This window comes from Cygnus atratus, chromosome Z (genome assembly GCF_013377495.2).
Source record: "Cygnus atratus isolate AKBS03 ecotype Queensland, Australia chromosome Z, CAtr_DNAZoo_HiC_assembly, whole genome shotgun sequence".
Taxonomy (NCBI): domain Eukaryota; kingdom Metazoa; phylum Chordata; class Aves; order Anseriformes; family Anatidae; genus Cygnus; species Cygnus atratus.
Window position 1 is genome coordinate 65,654,127 of NC_066396.1, and position 20,571 is coordinate 65,674,697.

Consider the following 20,571-nt stretch of genomic DNA (forward strand, 5'->3'; position numbering starts at 1 on the left):
AATCACCAAATTTCTCAGGCATGATTTGCCCTCAATGAAACCACAGAGGCTGGCACCAAATTTGACCTGAATGGTTCACAAAGTTTGCATAATTACATTGGGTTTGCCAGGATAATTTAATTTGGAGGCAGGAAAAAGGACATATCATCCATAGTCTTATGGAAAGATGTTACAAAGGAGTGGCACTCCTTTAAGAGCAAAAAAACCTGCAGCCACTCTGCTCCCCTGATCACTGCCTAACGTTACACAGAGATTCCATATGTATGCATATGACTACACTCATTTATGAAAACTAACTCTAAACTCTTGGTGTTGTCCTGGTTTCAGTTAGGACAGAGTTAATTTTCCTCCTAGTAGCTGGTAGGGTGCTATGTTTTGGATTAGGATGAAAAGAGCGCTGATAACATGCTGATGTTTTAATTGTTGTAGAGCAGTGCTTACACTAAGCCAAGGACTTTTCAGCTTCTCGCTCTGTCCTGCTAGCGAGCAGGCTAGGGATGCAGCAGGAGCTGGGAGGGGACAGACCCAGGACAGCTGACCCCAACTGGCCAAAGGGGTATTCCATACCATCTGATGTCATGCTGAACAATATATAGGGGTGGCTAGCCGGGGTGGTGGGGCCGGCTGCTTGGGGATAGGCTGGGCATCGGTCAACGGGTGGTGAACAATTGCATTGTGCATCACTTATTTCATACACATTATTATTATTATTATTATTATTATTATTATTATTTTCCTGTCTTAATAAACTGTCTTTATCTCAACTCACAGGCTTCACTTTCCCGTTTCTCTCCCCCATCCCAGAGAGGGAGGGGGGAGGGTGAGCGAACGGCTGTGTGGTGTTTAGCTGCCAGCCGGGCTAAACCACAACAGTCCTTTTGGCGCCCAACATGGGGCCCGAAGGGTTGAGATATCGACAGATTTGACCAGAGTGTGTTAAACTAAAATAGGTATAAGTATTCGACCTGCTTAATAGTTGCTAGTCACAATGTTGATCGCCTTAATCTCAAGTCTGCTGTGCCTGTTTCCCAAATTGAGTTTTATAGCACGTTACTTTCTGTATGTGCTCCCTGTCGCGCTGTTTATCCTCTCCGGGCCCTGGTTTAAGATTGTTATGGTACTGTGTGGTGTAACGATGGCTTATGAAATGATGAGATTTCTGGTCATGACTCTAACCTGGTATTTGTACTCAGCACTGTCATCGACTCTATACTTCGGAAACCATATCTCAGAAACTATTAGCAATTACACCTATTGCCTTTTTTCATCAGGGAGCCAATCTCTGGAGGGGACAGGGGAAGATATTTTTTCCTACCTGTTCACTCTCCCTTCCTCCTTCACCACCCTCTTATCCCCCGAGCTAGTTACGGTAGTTCTCCAAGATGTTGAATATCCTTGGGATACTCAGACCAGCATGTTCTTGTTGTTATGTCTCCTGAATGGCTTCAGGTTTTGTTTAAGGTTAAACAACTACTTAGGAATCTCATCCGGAGATCTGTCTTGAGGCGGGATATTTGCGAGTGGCAGGGAGTGTGGGAGGATATGGGCAGGTTTCTAGAGCAGTGGGCACCTCCAGTGTTTTGGACATTCACCCCTGAACAACTGCAAAATCCTAAAAAACTGGTAGAATGCTTGAAAAAAAGGTGTCATGACTCTGGCAGTTCCAAAGTGACACAAATCACTGTAGCGTGCTGGGGTCCGGCTTGTGCCTATCGAGCTGCAATTGATAGACACAGACACACAGACACAGACACAGACACAGATTTCTAGGTTGGAAGAGACCTCAAGATCATCGAGTCCAACCTCCAACCTAACACTAAGTACTCCACTAAATCATATCGCTAAGCTCTACATCTAAACGTCTTTTAAAGACCTCCAGGGATGGTGACTCCACCACCTCCCTGGGCAGCCCGTTCCAATGCTTAATAACCCTTTCGGTAAAGAAGTACTTCCTAACATCCAACCTAAAACTCCCCTGTCGCAACTTTCGCCCATTCCCCCTCGTCCTGTCACCAGGCACGTGGGAGAATAGACCAATCCCCACCTCGCTACAGTCTCCTTTAAGATACCTGTAAAGTGCGATAAGGTCGCCCCTGAGCCTCCTCTTCTCCAGGCTGAACAAGCCCAGCTCCCTCAGCCGCTCCTCGTAAGACTTGTTCTCCAGACCCCTCACCAGCTTGGTCGCCCTTCTCTGGACTCACTTGAGGACGTCCATGTCCTTCCTGTAGCGAGGGGCCCAAAACTGAACACAGTACTCAAGGTGCGGCCTCACCAGAGCCGAGTAAAGGGGCACAATCACTTCCCTAGACCTGCTGGCCACACTGCTTCTTATACAGGCCAGGATGCTGTTGGCCTTCTTGGCCACCTGAGCACACTGCTGGCTCATATTCAGCCGACTATCAACCAATACTCCCAGGTCCTTCTCGGCCAGGCAGCTTTCCAGCCACTCATCTCCCAGCCTGTAGCTCTGCTTGGGGTTGTTGCGCCCCAGGTGCAGGACCCGGCACTTGGCCTTGTTGAACTTCATACAGTTGACCTCAGCCCATCGCTCCAGCCTATCCAGATCCTCCTGCAGAGACTTCCTGCCCTCGAGCAGATCGACACACGCACTTAGCTTGGTGTCATCTGCAAACTTACTGAGGGTGCACTGGACGCCCTCATCCAGATCATCGATAAAGATATTAAAGAGGACCGGCCCCAGTACCGAGCCCTGGGGGACACCACTAGTGACCAGCCTCCAACCAGATTTGACTCCATTCACCACAACTCTCTGGGCCCGGCTATCCAGCCAGTTTCTAACCCAGCGAAGCGTATGCCAGTCCAAGCCCCGAGCAGCCAGTTTCTTGAGGAGAATGTTGTGGGGAACGGTGTCAAAAGCCTTACTGAGGTCAAGGTAAACCACATCCACAGCCTTTCCCTCATCCACCAAGCGCGTCACTTTGTCATAGAAGGAGATCAGGTTCGTCAAGCAGGACCTGCCTTTCATAAACCCATGCTGACCGGGCCTGATCGCCTGCTTGCCCTGCAAGTGCCGCGTGATGACCCTCAAGATAATCTGCTCCATGAGCTTTCCTGGCACTGAGGTCAAACTGACAGGCCTATAGTTCCGCGGGTCTGCCCTCCGGCCCTTCTTATAGATGGGCGTCACATTGGCTAGCCGCCAGTCAACTGGGACCTCCCCCGATAGCCAGGACTGCCGATAAATGATGGAAAGCGGCTCGGCCAGCTCCTCCGCCAGTTCTTTCAGTACCCTCGGGTGCATCCCATCCGGCCCCATCGACTTGCGCACATCCAAGCTCCGTAGCAGGTCACCAACCATTTCCTCATGAATAGCGAAGGCCACATCCTGCTCCCCATCCCCTTCCACCAGCTCAGGGCACTGGGTATCCAGAGAACAACCGGTATTGCCGCTGAAGACTGAGGCAAAGGCGGCATTAAGCACCTCAGCCTTTTCCTCATCCTCAGTAACTAGGTTTCCCCTCGCATCCAGTAAAGGATGGAGATTCTCCATAGTCCTCCGTTTCGCGTTGATATATTTGTAAAAGGATTTTTTGTTGTCTTTAACGGCAGTAGCCAGGTTGAGCTCCAGATGAGCTTTGGCCTTTCTAATTTTCTCCCTGCACAGCCTCGCTACATCCTTGTAGTCCTCCCCAGTGGCCTGCCCTTTTTTCCAAAGATTATAAACCCTCTTTTTTCTGCTAAGCACAAGCCGCAACTCTCTGTTCAGCCAGGCCGGTCTTCTTCCACGCCAGCTCATCTTTGGGCACGTGGGGACGGACCGCTCCTGTGCCGTTAAGATTTCCTTCTTGAGGAGCGCCCAGCCTTCCTGGACTCCTCTGCCCTTCAGAACCGCCTCCCAAGGGACTCGGCCAACCAGCGTCCTGAGCAGCTCAAAGTCAGCCCTCCGGAAGTCCAATACAGCAGTTTTACTGGTCCCCTAACAGCAGTTTTACTGGTCCCCTAATGATGCTACTATCAACCTAGTGACAGACCCTGCAGCCGTTCCAGCTCCAGCTCCCGCAGCCGTTCCAGCTCCAGCTCCCGTAGCCGTTCCAGTTCCAGCTCCCACAGCCACTCCAGCCCCTGCAGCTGCTCCAGCTCCTGCAGCCGCTCCCACTGCTGTGGCTGGGTCAGAGAAACGAACTGTAGCAGTGCAAGTTGTCCCTGCAGAGGGTATTCCAACCCCTGTGGCAGACCCTGTGGCTGGGTCAGAGAAGCGAGCTGTAGCAGTGTAAGTTGCCCCTGTAGACAAGGTGAAAAAATGGTATAGAGACTCAGGTCGTTTAGAACGCAGACAGTCTTCTGCTAGGTCTAGGTATGGAGAAGACGGGGCTGGGCCATCAAATGTGCAGGAGGATGAAGATGAGGATGAGGATGTTGAAAAATCAACAGTAACTACCCGAACCCTATACCAGCGTGAGCTACGAGATGTGAGAAAAGACTTTGGTCGCTGTATAGGTGAGCAGCTTGTCACCTGGCTGCTCCGGTGCTGGGACACTGGAGCCAATGGTGTGGAATTAGAGGGCAGGGAAGCCAGGCGGCTGGGATCCCTTGCTAGAGACGCAGGCATTGACAAAGCAATTGGAGATGGAGCACGATCTCACAGCCTCTGGAGGCGTCTCCTGTCAGCTGTGAAGGAAAGGTATCCCTTCAAGGAAGAACTTGTATGTCTACCAGTCAAGTGGACCATCATGGAGAAGGGAATTCAGTACCTGAGGGAATTAGCCATATGGGAGGTAATTTATAAGGACCTAGATGACGCACAAATATCCACAGATCCAGATGAAGTCCAGTGTACACGACCCATGTGGCGGAAGTTTGTACGGAGTGCACCATTATCATATGCCAGCTCATTGGCAATAATAACCTGGAAAGATGGTGACGAACCCACAGTGGATAAATTGGCTAAACAACTCCAGCAGTACGAAGAAAGTCTCTCCTCTTCCCTACAGGCCAGCGTCTCGGCCGTGAAGAAACTCTCTGAAGAGTTCCACCAACTTAAAGAGAATTTATCTTTCCCCCCACCTGAACGAACCAGTGGCCACCAACTAAAAGAGAATACTTTGGAGAAACTTTCTGAAGAGGTCCACCAACTTAAAGAGAGTTTATTTTCCTCCCGATCTGTACAAACCAGTGTCTCAGCTATTAGGGGTAAACGTTCATCCGTGCAAAGAAGACAATATGGTGGGTACACACCCCGTGCCACCCTGTGGTTTTACCTACATGACCATGGAGAGGACATGAGAAAATGGGATGGAAAATCTACTGCGACCCTAGAGGCACGGGTACGTGAGTTGCAAAAGAAAACAATCAGGAAAAAGGGGTTCTCTGAAACGTTTGCTGCTCCAACTTCCAGCAGGCAGTCCTTTAAACACAGAAACGAAGATTCTGACCAGGACTAGAGGGGCCCTGCCTCCAGCCAGGGGGAGGAAAGGGACAATCAAGTTTATTGGACTGTGTGGATTCGATGGCCTGGCACGTCAGACGCACAGAAGTATAAGGCTTTAGTAGACACTGGTGCACAATGTACTCTAATGCCATCAAGCTATAAAGGGCCAGAGCCCATCTGTATTTATGGTGTGACAGGGGGATCCCAGCAGTTAACTGTATTGGAGGCTGAAGTGAGTCTAACTGGAAATGAGTGGCAAAAGCACCGTATTGTGACTGGCCCGGATGCTCCGTGCATCCTTGGCATAGACTATCTTAGAAGAGGATATTTCTAGGACCCAAAAGGGTTCTGCTGGGCTTTTGGCGTAGCTGCCTTAGAGACAGAGGACATTAAACAGTTGTCTACCTTGCCCGGTCTCTCAGAGGACCCTTCTGTTGTGGGGTTGCTGAGGGCTGAAGAACAGCAAGTGCCAATCGCTACCACAACTGTGCACCGGCGGCAATATCGCACCAACCGAGACTCCCTGATTCCCATCCACGAGCTAATTCATCAACTGGAGAGCCAAGGAGTGATCAGCAAGACTCATTCACCTTTTAATAGTCCCATATGGCCACTGCGAAAGTCTAATGGTGAGTGGAGACTAACAGTGGACTATCGTGGCCTGAACGAAGTCACGCCACCACTGAGTGCTGCAGTGCCGGACAGGCTAGAACTCCAGTATGAACTGGAATCAAGGGCAGCCAAGTGGTATGCCACAATTGATATTGCTAATGCATTTTTCTCCATCCCTCTAGCAGCAGAGTGCAGGCCACAGTTTGCTTTCACTTGGAGGGGAGTCCAATATACTTGGAATCGGCTGCCCCAGGGGTGGAAACATAGCCCTACCATTTGCCGTGGACTGATCCAGTCTGTGCTGGAGCAGGGGGAAGCTCCTGAACACCTGCAGTACATCGATGACATCATTGTGTGGGGTGACACGGCAGAGGAAGTTTTCGAGAAAGGGAAGAAAATAGTCCAAATCCTTCTGAAGGCCGGCTTTGCCATAAAACAAAATAAAGTTAAAGGACCTGCACGAGAGATCCAGTTTTTAGGAATAAAATGGCAAGATGGACGTCGTCAAATCCCAATGGATGTGATCAACAAAATAACAGCTATGTCTCCACCAACTAGCAAAAAGGAAACACAAACTTTCCTAGGTGTCGTGGGGTTTTGGAGAATGCATATTCCAAATTACAGTCTGATTGTAAACCCGCTCTACCAAGTAACCCGTAAGAAGAATGCTTTTGAATGGGGCCCTGAGCAACGACAAGCCTTTGAACAAATTAAGCAGGAAATAGTTCATGCAGTAGCCCTTGGGCCAGTCCGAACAAGACCAGATATAAAGAATGTGCTCTACACCGCAGCCGGGGAGAATGGCCCCACCTGGAGCCTCTGGCAGAAAGAACCTGGGGAAACTCGAGGTCGACCCCTGGGGTTTTGGAGTTGGGGATACAGAGGATCTGAGGCCCGCTATACTCCAACCGAAAAGGAGATATTAGCAGCATATGAAGGAGTTTGATCTGCTTCGGAAGTGGTCGGTACTGAAGCGCAGCTCCTCCTCGCACCCCGACTGCTGGTACTGGGTTGGATGTTCAAAGGAAGGGTCCCCTCTACACATCATGCAACTGATGCTACATGGAGCAAGTGGGTTGCACTGATTACTCAGCGGGTTCGAATAGGAAACCCCAGTCGCCCAGGAATCCTGGAAGTGATTATGGACTGGCCAGAAGGCAAATACTTTGGGATATCATCAGAGGAGGAGGTGGTCCGTGCTGAAGAAGCCCCACTGTACAACAAGCTACCAGAAAATGAGAAGAAATATGCCCTGTTCACTGATGGGTCCTGTCGTATGGTGGGAAAGCATCGGAGATGGAAAGCTGCTGTATGGAGTCCTACACGACGAGTTGCAGAAGCTGCTGAGGGAGAAGGCGAATCGAGTCAGTTTGCAGAAGTGAAAGCCATTCAGCTGGCCTTAGATATTGCTGAACGAGAAAAGTGGCCAGTTCTCTATCTCTATACTGATTCATGGATGGTAGCAAATGCCCTGTGGGGGTGGTTACAGCAATGGAAGCAGAACAGCTGGGAACGCTGGGGCAAACCCATCTGGGCTGCTGCATTGTGGCAAAATGTTGCTGCCCGGGTAGAGAACCCGGTTGTAAAGGTACGCCATGTAGATGCTCATGTGCCCAAGAATCGGGCTACTGAAGAACATCAAAACAACCAGCAGGTGGATCAGGCTGCTAAGATTGAAGTGGCTCAGGTGGACCTGGACTGGCAACATAAAGGTGAATTATTTATAGCCCGATGGGCCCATGACACCTCAGGCCATCAAGGTAGAGATGCAACATACAGATGGGCTCGTGATCGAGGAGTGGACCTGACCATGGACATTATAGCACAGGTTATTCATGATTGTGAAACATGTGCTGCAATCAAGCAAGCCAAACGGTCAAAGCCTCTCTGGTATGAAGGACGATGGCTGAAATACAAATATGGAGAGGCCTGGCAGATTGATTACATCACACTCCCCCAAACCCGCAACGGCAAGCGCCACGTACTTACAATGGTGGAAGCAACCACCGGATGGCTGGAAACATATCCTGTGCCCCATGCCACCGCCCGGAACACTATCCTGGGCCTTGAAAAGCAAGTCTTATGGCGACATGGCACCCCAGAAAGAATTGAGTCAGACAATGGGACTCATTTCTGAAACAACCTTATAGACACTTGGGCCAAAGAACATGGTATTGAGTGGGTGTATCACATCCCCTATCATGCACCAGCCTCCGGGAAAGTTGAACGATACAATGGACTGTTAAAGACTACACTGAAAGCAATGGGTGCTAGGACATTCAAAAATTGGGATAACATTTGGCAAAGGCCACCTGGTTAGTCAATACTAGGGGATCTGCCAGCCGAGCTGGACCTGCCCAATCAAACCTGTTACGCACTGTAGAAGGGGATAAAGTTCCTGTAGTGCACGTAAGAAACATGCTGGGTAAGACAGTCTGGGCTACTCCTGCCTCAGGAAAAGGCAAACCCATTCGTGGGATTGCTTTTGCTCAGGGACCTGGATGCACTTGGTGGGTAATGCAAAAGAATGGGGAGGTTCGGTGTGTACCTCAAGGGGACCTAATAGTGGGTGAGAATAGCCCATGAGTTGAATTGTAGTATGTTAATTATTATATAATACTGTATGTCATCACTACCATGATTGCTATTATCATAGATGAAAATGGTGATTAATTAGAAGGTATTGGAAAGAGTGTAACCTGAGCATGACATAAATGGTATGGAATAAGGGGTGGATATCTGTCCTGGTTTCAGTTAGGACAGAGTTAATTTTCCTCCTAGTAGCTGGTAGGGTGCTATGTTTTGGATTAGGATGAGAAGAACGCTGATAACATGCTGATGTTTTAACTGTTGTAGAGCAGTGCTTACACCAAGCCAAGGACTTTTCAGCTTCTCGCTCTGTCCTGCTAGCGAGCAGGCTAGGGGTGCAGCAGGAGCTGGGAGGGGACAGACCCAGGACAGCTGACTCAAACTGGCCAAAGGGGTATTCCATACCATCTGACGTCATGCTGAACAATATATAGGGGTGGCTAGCCGGGGTGGGGGGCCGGCTGCTCGGGGATAGGCTGGGCATCGGTCAACGGGTGGTGAGCAATTGCATTGTGCATCACTTATTTCGTACACATTATTACTATTAATACTATTATTATTATTATTATTATTATTATTTTCCTGTCTTAATAAACTGTCTTTATCTCAACTCACAAGCTTCACTTTCCCATTTCTCTCCCTCATCCCAGAGAGGGAGGGGGGAGGGTGAGCGAACAGCTGTGTGGTGTTTAGCTGCCAGCCGGGCTAAACCACAACAGGTGTCTGCATCCACTATATTCATCCTTTGTATTCACACTGCAAATATTTATTGCTAGTTTTGAAAGTAGGTAAAACCTACATTCAGATCCCAGACAATGACAAGCCCATAACCATTTACTACTGCAACTTTAATGAAGAAGCAGAGAATGTTTTCCAACTAATTTTAAACTTTCAGATTAAGAAATGTTTATCAAGGGAAGCTGATGTTCCTAACACAGGACTTTTACCTAATATACATCTGATTATTTTACACCAGATCTGGAGTACGGTGCACAGTTCTAGGCTCCATAGCACAAGAGCGGTATGAACACACTGAAGCAAGTTTGTAAGATGACCAAAGGATTGGCACATCTGGTACATGAGGAGAGACTGAGAGAACTGTGATTCTTCAGCCTGCAGAAGAGAAGGCTCGGGGGATCTTATCTCAATGTGTATAAATATCTGATTGGAAGGAATAAGATGACAATGTCAGACTCTTGTCAGTGGTGCTAAATGAAAGGACAACAGGCAAAAATTGAAATACAGGATATTCTACTTAAAAATAAGAAAAAAAATACTGTGAAGGTGATTCAACACTGGCACAAGTTGCCTAGAGAGGCTGTAGTCTCTCCATCCTTGGAGATATTCAAGACTGAATTGTAAAAGATCCCAAGCAACCTGCTCTAGGTGTTTCTAGAATGGTTTGGATGATTTCCAGAGATCCCCTTTCAGCCTCAACCAGTCTGTGATTCTAAGATATTTAAAACTATATACATATGTTCCATTTATTTCTCTAATAACTACTGAACTGTAAGTAGTAATTTTAGCTGACAATTACTCTCATTAGCACACGCACTTACAAGAATTCAGAGAATTAATACTGTGAACATATTCTTTTTACCCATTTCTAACAAAATTGAAGAAAAAGTAGAAGGCATATAACAGCAACAACAGAAACAAACTAACAAACAAAAAAGAATCTCAATGACAAAGCATGCAAGAAAAGAATTACACTTGGTTTTTGTTACGATAAACAAAAAGAAACAACATGCTGACCTTGATTTTCCACATTAATTTTATACAGGGAGGATATTGAGTTACATGGGTACAAATCAGTCAGTTATTATAGTGATGCAAGCCCAAACTGTTTATTTATTAATGTTTTCAGTTTGGGTTTATTTCCTTAAACTACATCTTTCAGGTCACATAAGCTGCCTGTTTTAGCAAATGTCTTTTCCAACAAAATACAAATGTTATTAGATATCAAAACAAGATAGTTTTGAATAAACACTTCAAGCACTTAGCACACTTTCTGCAGTTCAATGGGAAGGCCAAACCTAGTTTTTGGTTTCCCATCTAAGTTCCGGAACCCCATGCAGATGGCCTCACTTTAATCAAATCTTAAACTTCCCCCATTATTTTCAGATGTACAAAAATTGTCCCCTTATCTTACAACATAAACCACTATAGTGCAAGTAAGGATGTTGTACTCTGCTTCTACCTCGAAGCTATTCTGAAGCTATTCTATCAGAGAAAGAATCATGAACACACCACACTAAGGGAAGAACATAATACCATCACGGATGACAAACTGAAATAATTGGTGCAGAGTTATCCAAAAAGACTTAAGGAGAAAAAAAAAAAAAAAAAAAAAAAAAGGTGTTTTAACATTGGAGGATTTTTCACATTACTGAGAAATAATCTACAATGAAATCTGGAAGTGATTCAACACCAGTGCTCTGTCTTCGTAATGTAATGTGGCATGTGCTGCATGAAACAATGGATGAGTTTGTTAACCTTTAAAGACATATGAACACACCATTATTTTTGCAAAAGCAACAACTGACAGTACTACTCCTCCTGTTTGGAGGCAATTTCTCATCACGACTGCAATCAGCTGTAGTACAGTAACCGTAAACTAAACCAGAATGCCAACAGCCACCAAGCCCTCCCACCCCCAGTAATTCAACACACACACGCAACTGACCAAGGAAAGCTGCAGTCAGAGATCTGCTAGAGGATATTCTCAGCTCTTCCACTGTGGAAGCAGCCTCTGTCTTCATTCCTCTCTTAGGTACAGTAAGGAAAGGCATTTTGGAGCATTGCAGGTAGCTGCAAGAATGACCAAAGTCAGTGATGTACAGAGCTGGACACGAGCTGAGAGAAAGGCATGTATAGACTGCACTGCTTAACACATTCACAGCTAATGCAAAAAAAAATTCAGCAGTATGGTAACATGTACCATACACTGACATTTGAGTGAAATGCTACCTCAAGACCTTTACCTTAAGACAACAAAGCACATTATCTGCTACTTATTGTGGAGGGGAAAAAAAAAACAAACAGCTAATAGCAACATAAAGACCCATATATATATACAGGCAACAAAGCTAATGTAACCTGCATGACTGAATATCTGCTGCAGGACAGCAGCCGATATGCAAAACAGACCCCTTCACTCTGTCCGCCTCTCAACAATAACTCCTGCTGAAAATTCCAGTATGGGGATGGGGACATCTGAACAGGATACACGAGTTAGCTGTGAGGTTGCTGACCATTCAGTTCACTTGCCTTTCAAAGAATAGGACTAACATATGGAGAAGACTAAGCCTACAACATTTTGCAACTCTAAACAAAATGAAAACTAGAAGAGGATAGTGATGCTGTTTACAAAGATATTGTGAAGTAGGTACTAAGAGATAGTACTCTTTAAACTCGAAAGAGCATGTGCACCTCACCCCGCCTCCACCAGACAGAGCATTAATTAGCTGGGTATAAATCGATTGTGAGCAGCAATTTGGCTGCAAGTTTATGAATGGAAGTGGGAAGGCTGTTCCAGAAGTTCATGAGGTGTGTGAGTAATGGGAAGAGAGATATTAGAGATATTGTTTCATTTTCAGAGGGAACCAGCAAAAATCTGCAAAACTTAAATAACGGTACTCAGCCAAGTCCTTATTTTTTATGACACATTCATATACATACATGGCAGCAACTGATTCCTCTGAATTTTGAACTTTTAGAAAAAATGAAGCAGACCCAAAATAACTTCTGCCTCCATGACATTAGTGTTGTTACCGCTGAAGTCAACGTCAAATGTCTGACTGCAACAGACTGAAGTTCTTGCCTCACTAGTCCTGTTTTCTGTATCACGGTCAGTACTGCACAGATTGTGTGAAGTTCATACTTTAGCACAAAGATACATGTTTTCACTGTGGTACTGTTTTTATTTGAAAACTGAATTTATATATGCTCTATTTAGCTCATGGTTGCACAATGCACATTACTATCAGGAGCTTAGTATTGCATAAAGGGAATGAAGTAGCTGACATGAGTGTTTAGAAAAACAAAATAGCTAGCACAAATTGACAGTGTGCTTCCCTCCATCAAGTCTCTTGATTTTAATAAGCAGTGCTCTATATTTATGCTAGTTATTCCTTTCATTGTGTTACACAATAGATTATTGATAGCTTTGATTCCTTTCATTGTGTTACACAATAGATTATTGATAGCTTTGATTAAAAATCAGATACAGAGCAACTTTACCTAGTACTAAATCAGCTTTTAAAGTGGTCCTGACAACCTCAAAACATTCTTTAAGGTTCATAGCTACCTTTTAGCCCTACTAGTATTGTTGATACTATTTGCAAAAGAGTTTTATGTAATTACATCTGTGCTTTTATTTTATTTTTTTTTTATTGTGTGTAACTGTATATATGCTTCATAGGCCCCAAGAAATAAAGGGAAAGGAAAACTATGATTCATTTACCTGCAATGACTATTTATGGCCCCATTTGGACCACAGGCAGATCACAACAAAGCTGTGTGCAGTGCTTCTCTTACATAATGAATCATACTCTGCACTTACAATAAACATCCAGGTAGGGTTCACGGTTGCATCTGTCACTAAGGACTGCAGTGAGAAATCAGAGAAGTCTGCTGCTGGAGAGAGAAGCACGTTTTGGAATGGGCAATGCCATCTGCCATACGGCACTTAGTGCTGGTCTCTGACCTGGACCACAAGCTCAGCTACAGCCACAGAAATACCAAGAAAGCTTCATTCCCCACCCCCCCGAACTGATACTCCCCCCCGCACCTTATTGACCGCATGTACAAAATCCATATGCAGTGAAGCAAGATCCACTCCAAAAGTAACACTCAAGAGTGCCAGCATCCAGAATCCATATGTAAGAAGGGCATCTGCATCTGTGGGACTTCTAACAGCAGGAAGAAACATGCTCAAAAAATTCTTCCTTCAGTTGCCACCACCTAGCAGAAGGAGCTACAGCTCCTTGATAGCAGGAATGAGCAGGAGAAGGAAGGGATTAAAATGTTTTGCTTTGCTTTGCCTAGCCCCAGAACTCTATGCAGTATATCCCATACTTATACTATAACCCCGCACACTTCATGCTACAATATGAACCCACAATGTTTTTGTACAGCTGTTTGTATTTCTGCCTGAACAACAGAGAAACTGATAGATGATTGATTGCCACCGCTCTAATCCTCTTGTTGGATATAATCTGCAGCTTCCTAGATTCTGGATGAACACAGAACAACCTGAAGAGCCTTACTGCCATCTGGATCACCAGCTGAACACAGAAACCAGAAAGGAATGAAAAACACTGGTGTCGAAATTATAGTATGCTCAATGCAGGCCAGACATAAAAAATGCAGATCAGGGAATACATTACCCCCACACACACCTAAAAAAAATATGACTGGCCTGCTTATAGAAACAGGTCATCTACCCCTGCAAAAAACTTTGTGTGTTTTTTTTGTTTCTTTTTGTTTTGTTGTTGTTGTTTTTGTTTGTTTTTACATCTAATAGTTCCACCATCACTCAGAAAACATTATTTAAGTCATAACAAAGTTTTATATATCACATATTTATGAAAAATAAAAGGGGCAGTTAGGTGAGGGGTGATTATTCATTCATTCTTTCAGCAAAACATTTTAGAAGGATTTAGAGCAGAGGAGGTAGACTAAGAGAGACTGGAAATTTACTGATGCATGTGCAATGCCTCTTAGGGCTACTGTTTCTCCTGCACCTCCATTTTGGATTATCCTAAATACTGGCAACAGCTCCACAGCTGCTTCCTTTTGATAAAAGTTTGAAGCTTATTTAGCCAATTAAAAGCCATGTAAATGTTTCACACGTAACTTCCAGGAATTTGTTTTGCACGATGAGTTTTCATTACAATAAGAAGTATTTATCAAATGATTTGGTGAAGTATTTCCTTAATGTAAACAAGAGCAAGGCTCCAGAAATGCCTAATGTCGTAAAATGTGAAAGCAGTGAAGCCCTAAAAATGTGATCTCCTTTCCCTAGCATCCTCAGGTGCACAAGCACACCCCCTACCTACAACGCCTTCTGAAGTCAGTCAGAGAATTAGGGCCACACTGTGCATTTTACACTCAAAATAGTTTAACTAGCACACATCTTCTGGTCTCCTGTAGTGCTTATCACCTCATTGCTTAGGTACTTGACAAATAAATTTGCAAAGCAACATTTAATAATAACCATCTTTCTAAACCCACTCTAGAAAAAGAAAAAGAAAAAAAAAAGAAAAAAAAAGAAAAAAAAAAAAAAAAGGTCTTTTATCCAATACTCCGGAGTAGGCTTCACCAACTTAATATTGAAATAGCCTGGACTAAAGAAACATTCAGTGTTACTCAATTATCTGGCACTTCTTTGATTTTTCTTTGGAATATTTTTCAAATAATGGCTACTCAAATCCATTTTGAACAGTAATTTCTTCCAGCACAAAAGCACATCCCACTGTTGGTATGTGTTTCTTTTCCACCCTGTGTTTCTTTTTAGCAAGGAGACAGAAGTGGCTGAGTCTCTCCATAGTTAACAGCACCCTAGAGAGTACAGTTATGGACTAGCCATACATGAACTCAAACTCTGCACTTAGCCCCCCTACATCTAACATGCCCTTCAGTCATCACTTCTCCACCTCCAGTCTTTGTGGGCACCTCAGATTAAGCAGACCAATAAGAACAAGGAGAAGAGGCAGATGTTCCACTTCTCAGACGTGAGAACTCTTAGCACGCATTTGTTTTAATCCATATGATTCTGTCATATGTTTTTACAGAAATTTTCTAAACTTCAGGCCTCTGAATTTAACAGTCTGTCCTCCCCCCACTTCCCCTCCCCAGCATCTATTAAACACAAAAGCTGGTTGCAGCAGCCATCAGAAAAAAAGCTCTGGAACAAACGACAGATGCAAAAACATTAACATGAGTAAACAATAACAAGCTAAATGTAATGACATACAAGTCGTGTAAGCCATACTCCTTACTGTTATAAAACTGTTCACTCTAAAGCAATAAAACTACCTTACAATTTGATGGTACTTTGAGTATAAAACTTGACAAATGAAGGCTAAAAGACACTGGGAGAGGACATCCAGTTTATCCCAATGCCTGAAGTGATATATTAAGTGTTGCATAATAAATAATTGGTAATTAAGAGTAAAAAACAGGTAAACAGAATCAGAAAAAAAGTTCTATAAATGATGCATTTTCAGTATCACAACTAAGTATTACTGCAACTACATGCAACAACAACAACAACAACAATAATAATAATAATAATAATAATAATAACCCTACCCCATAACCTACCAGTAAAACAGAATGTAAGTCTCTTTAACATAATAGCAATTTAAAAAGAAGAAAAGGCCATTTTCAGAATACTGTATTCCTAATAGGAAAAGAAAAAAAAAAAAAAAAAAAAACTGAAGAGGTAGTACAAAAGCCTGACTGCAGCAAACATACCATGAAGAAAAAGTATAGCCTAAATATTTTGAGAAGTACACAATTTGGGTGAGTTTACCACCTTGCCTGGTCCTACAGTATAGAACCACAGTAATAGGACAGATTTACTTCTGTGTATAATACACCAAAACCAACGATAGACCAACTCTTCCTGCATGTTTTAATGAAACATTTGCAAATGCATTCTAACACCTACAAAAAACTACAAAAAAAGCATGATTAGTAATTTATAATATCATCAATTGCCTCACTTCCACATTAAAAGGTACACATTTCAGATGCATCAAGAAGCCCTGTACAGGATTAGTCCATACTACAAAAGGCTGACAGCTGGGGGTACTCATATTGGAAACTCCAGCAGACCATAAATGTCATACAAAGTGTATGTAATACATAATGATAATGTTGCAAACAAGCAGATAGCATGCAACCCTCACTGGTCACAATATCACGGGTATCACCTTTGTGTAATATATAAAGAAATTGTAACTCAGAAACTCATGTGTGATTACAAACAGGAGTTAAGTCCCCTTTTATAGAAATATTTCTATTTGCTCTCAAAACAGATGCTCTCAGCAATCCAACCACCCTTCAACACATACATACGACTTCATAGAGTTCCAGCACTGTTTTTCTACAACTTCCTTTTTACATTTCACTTCTGCTTGGGAAAAAAAGTTCCAGACAAGCCATTTCCCCATCAAGCAGAGGTAAACCCAGTTCTCTCTCACAGATGCAGTCAACCAGAATAGACACGTTTGCTTAGATAAAACATGCCACAGTAAACGATGACACATGACCTCCACCTACAGAGATCTTGTTTGCTCACTAGAGGAAAGCTGGGAGTGATTATGTGCAGGGAATTCCAGGTCCCAAAAAATGAGCTTCTGCAGCAACAGAAGCCAGCTTACTCGATCAGACTTTAAAACATTTAAAGAACTGCTCTATAAACAATGTTTACTTCCACTTTAATATATATATATGTATATAAAAGCAGCGCAGACAGCTGCACGTTAAGAAATTATATTTTCGAAAAAAAGAAGAGAAATCTGGAGTTGTGGGTGGGAATAAGTCTAACAGCTGTGATTAGTGAGCCGTGTGTTTATGTATCTGCCAACATCATATGAAGCACTGGGTGAATTTCAGCATGCCTCGGATGGCAAAAGTCTGTTGTATAAAACTTGTTGACAATGTTGTTAAAATAGAAAACTAATATTTGATAGCAAAAGACACGGCCTCTTATAAATGTCAAATCCAGGATTATAAAGCAACGCACAGAGATTCTGGACTTGAATTTTGGTGCATAATCCAACCATCTGTCGACTAGTTGTGTAGCAAAATCAAGATAACGTGCACATCTCCAAAAGGACAGCCAAATTGTTTTTCTCCTGCTACAACATTTCGCTGCTTACGAACATCCCTGCGGTAATCGCACCCCGCCTGCAGATTAACCTAGGGGAGAAGACACTCGCCACGGGCAAAGGGAAAGATTACAAAGGCAATCTTGGCAGATCGACAAGACGAACAGGGCTCCCGGTGCAGCCTGCAGAGGCAGCGGCAGACCCGCCGCACCGCGGCCACCGGGCCGGGTAGGGACCCCGACCAGTCCAGGGCGCCGGCTGCGGGGGTCCCCAGCAGGGTCTCCCCAACCCTCAGCAGCCGGCGGAGCGGCACCGGGCCGCAGCCTGGGGGTGCACACGGGCTTACACCGGGCGGCCAAAGTTAAACGCGCTGGGGCGGGAGGAGATCCGCTCCTGCCGCCTCTCCATCCGCCGAGAAGCTGCGGTCCTGCAGCCCCCCCATTCCTCCCTGGGCACCCTCCTCGCCCCGCGGGGACCCCGCAGGGCACCCCCGGCCTCCCGGCTGAAAAGGGTGGGAAGTCCCCGGGAAGGGCCGCCTGGCAGCTGCGGGGGGAACGCCGGGGCTCCAGCCGCGCCCGCCCCGTCCCGCAGCGCCGGGCGCCGCAGCGGGGTACGGACACCCCAGGGACACGGACACCCCCCCCGGGGCATGGACACCCCCGGGGCACCGCCACCCCCCGGGGCATGGCCAGGGGCCACACCAGCCCGGCCCGGCCCGGCCACTAGTTGCTGGGACCGCCGCGAAGAAGTGGTGAAAGGAGCCCGGGGCAGCGGCGGCAGAGCCCCGGGGGGACGGGGCAGACCGTCGGTCCGTTCGCTGTGCTCCCCGCTGCCGGCGCTTCTCACCTCCTTAAGTTCCTTGGCCACGTCTTTCAGGTCCCCCAGCACTAATTCCAAATCCTCCACGATGATCTTGATCTGCTCCTTCACCTTGGCTTTGGAGGCAGCTGGCGGCCCCTCGGACGGCGACGAGGACGAGGATGCGGTCCCCTTGGACTGGGCGGACATCCTTCGGGGCAGCCCGGCGCGGACACGGGGGGGGCACGCAGGTCAGGCGAGCAAGGCGGCCGCCAGCCGCCCGGCGCCGTCCCTCCGGCTCCCGGAGCTGTCGCAGCCGCTGCCACCACCGCCGCCGCCACCACTGCCGCCGCCGCCGCCGCCGCCTGCCCGCCCGCGCATCCCGCGCCGGGGGCGCCGCGCCGCGCCGCGCTCTGCCGGGCGGCCGCGCTGTGCAGCTGCCATCGGCTCCCGGGAGCGGCGCGGGGGCCCGGCTGCAGCCCGCCGTGCGCCGCGCCTGCGCCTCGCCCCGCCCGCCCCCTGCTCGGCTCCGCTCCGGCCCCCAGCCCCGTTCCCCGGCTCCGGCTCCGGCCCGGGAGAGAAGGGATCGGGGGAGGAGCGGCCGCCGCCGCCCGCGGCGTCGCCCCCACCGTGCTCCCGGCGGGAGGGGGAGGCAGTGAGGGTGCTCCGCGGGAGGCGCTGCCTGCCCGGCCCGGCTCGGCTCGGCACGGCTGGGTGAGTGCACGGTGCTGCATCGGCCGCCCGACCCCACACGGGCTGCCCGGCCGAAAATGGGTGACGGCCAAAACACCCCCTACCACCGCCACCACCCCGAATTGGGACGCTTCTGGAAGCTGGCTCGGCGCAGAATTCAGTTCCCGTCCGGAGGAATTGAAGGGCGGTTCAATTGCAACAACAGTGCCCGTTTTTGGGGGGCGAAAAGGCAGCGCTCCGAGGTGCCGCAGCCTGGGGATGCCACACACCCGGAGGTGCCACACCTCTGCCCGGGGATGGGGCCGTCCTGGCTCCTCAGGGTGTTTTGGGCTTCCCGATAGCTGCTGTAAGGTGGCTGCAAGAAGGAAGGTGTTTTGTGAGTGCCGCCGAACTAGTAAGTCATTCAGTCTGTGCCCGCCAATATTTACTGCCCAGCAAACACACAGGAGACCCTGTTTTAGTCGGGAAGTAAAGGTTGTCCATCTCATCAGACAGAAATAAAGACATGCACGAGGCAGAACAGCTCTGGGATGCTGCCCAATATGCTGCCTGCCTCTCTCCAGAGTTGAGGCCCAGGCAGTTTTTGAGAACATGCTCTTTCCAGTGTCATTCAGAGATCTGTCTGTGGTGCAAATGGAAGAGATTGTTAGAAAACCCTCACCTCCAGTGTTTTTCCGTCTTACTACAAAAAGGTGTCATGTTCAGGCAAGAAGATTTGGTTTAGGTATTTTGTACCTCACTAGCTATGAACAGGACCATGGAATCAATAGAATGGCTTGGGTTGGAAGGGGCCTTAAGGATCACCAGTCCCAACCCTCCTGCCATAGGCAGGGATGCCACCCACTAGACCACTTTGGCCAAGGCCCCAACCAGCCTGGCCTTGAACACCTACAGGGATGGGGCATCCACAGCTTCTCTGAGCAGCCTGCGCCAGTGCCTCACTGCCCTAAAGAAGAGGGCATGCAGCCAAGTCCAGCTTTGAGGATCACCCTGCATGGCTGCAACTGAATTTTATGCTGTAAATGCTTCTGAGAGTTTGGGCAACCTCAGATGTTTCAGCCTAGCTAAGCAAGACAGGGAAAAGCAGAAACCTTGCCCAGAGCAGTGTGTCTGCACATGCTACAAAATCTCACGTGGTGATGAACGGTTTGTCTCTGGGAAGGGTGTGGGACTGGGATATGAATAAACAGGGGCTCACAGCAACTCTTACTGTCTTGGTTTACATGTAATTATCTTTTCACTTCTTTTACCACTACAAAACCTGCAGCATTAGGCTGAAATCATTTGTTAGTGAACATATATTAGAAAATATTTTTTTCCTTTGGTGTCTCTCCGAACTTTTAAACAATTTTAAGAAGGCCATTTTCAATAATACTCTTTCCTTTTGAATTCCCTCAAGTCTCATGGTAAATTATTTTCATCTCACCATAGCAAAAGCTCTACTAAAAGTGACTTTCAAAAGCATCAGTGCTGGTTATTTTTGCTTAACAGTTTCTGTATGAGCAACAATATCATATGATTTTGGAAGCTAGCAAAGAAATGCTGTCTGAATCTCCAGACAAGCCACCACTAAGCTGAGAAGAAAACAACGCACAAGTTGTTGAGTGAATTTAAAGTTATTAATTTGTTTGAATACTATTCCTCAAA

At 46.6% G+C, this 20,571-nt stretch overlaps 1 protein-coding gene across 3 annotated transcripts in view; it reads right to left on the bottom strand.

Moving 5' to 3' along the window:
• Positions 1 to 18,579, bottom strand: part of PRR16 (proline rich 16) — a 121,503-nt gene extending 102,924 nt beyond the window's left edge. For 2 of the 3 annotated variants that reach the window (XM_035568736.2, XM_035568735.2), the window contains exon 1: positions 18,280 to 18,426. Coding sequence is in view for 1 of the 3 variants with exons in the window: in XM_035568734.2 (XP_035424627.1) it covers positions 18,280 to 18,441 (162 nt within the window). In the remaining 2 variants the exon portion in view is untranslated. Of the gene's footprint in view, positions 1 to 18,279 lie in introns of all 3 variants that reach the window. The other variant, XM_035568734.2, reaches the window with a different exon arrangement.
• Between the last annotated feature and the right edge of the window lie 1,992 nt (positions 18,580 to 20,571).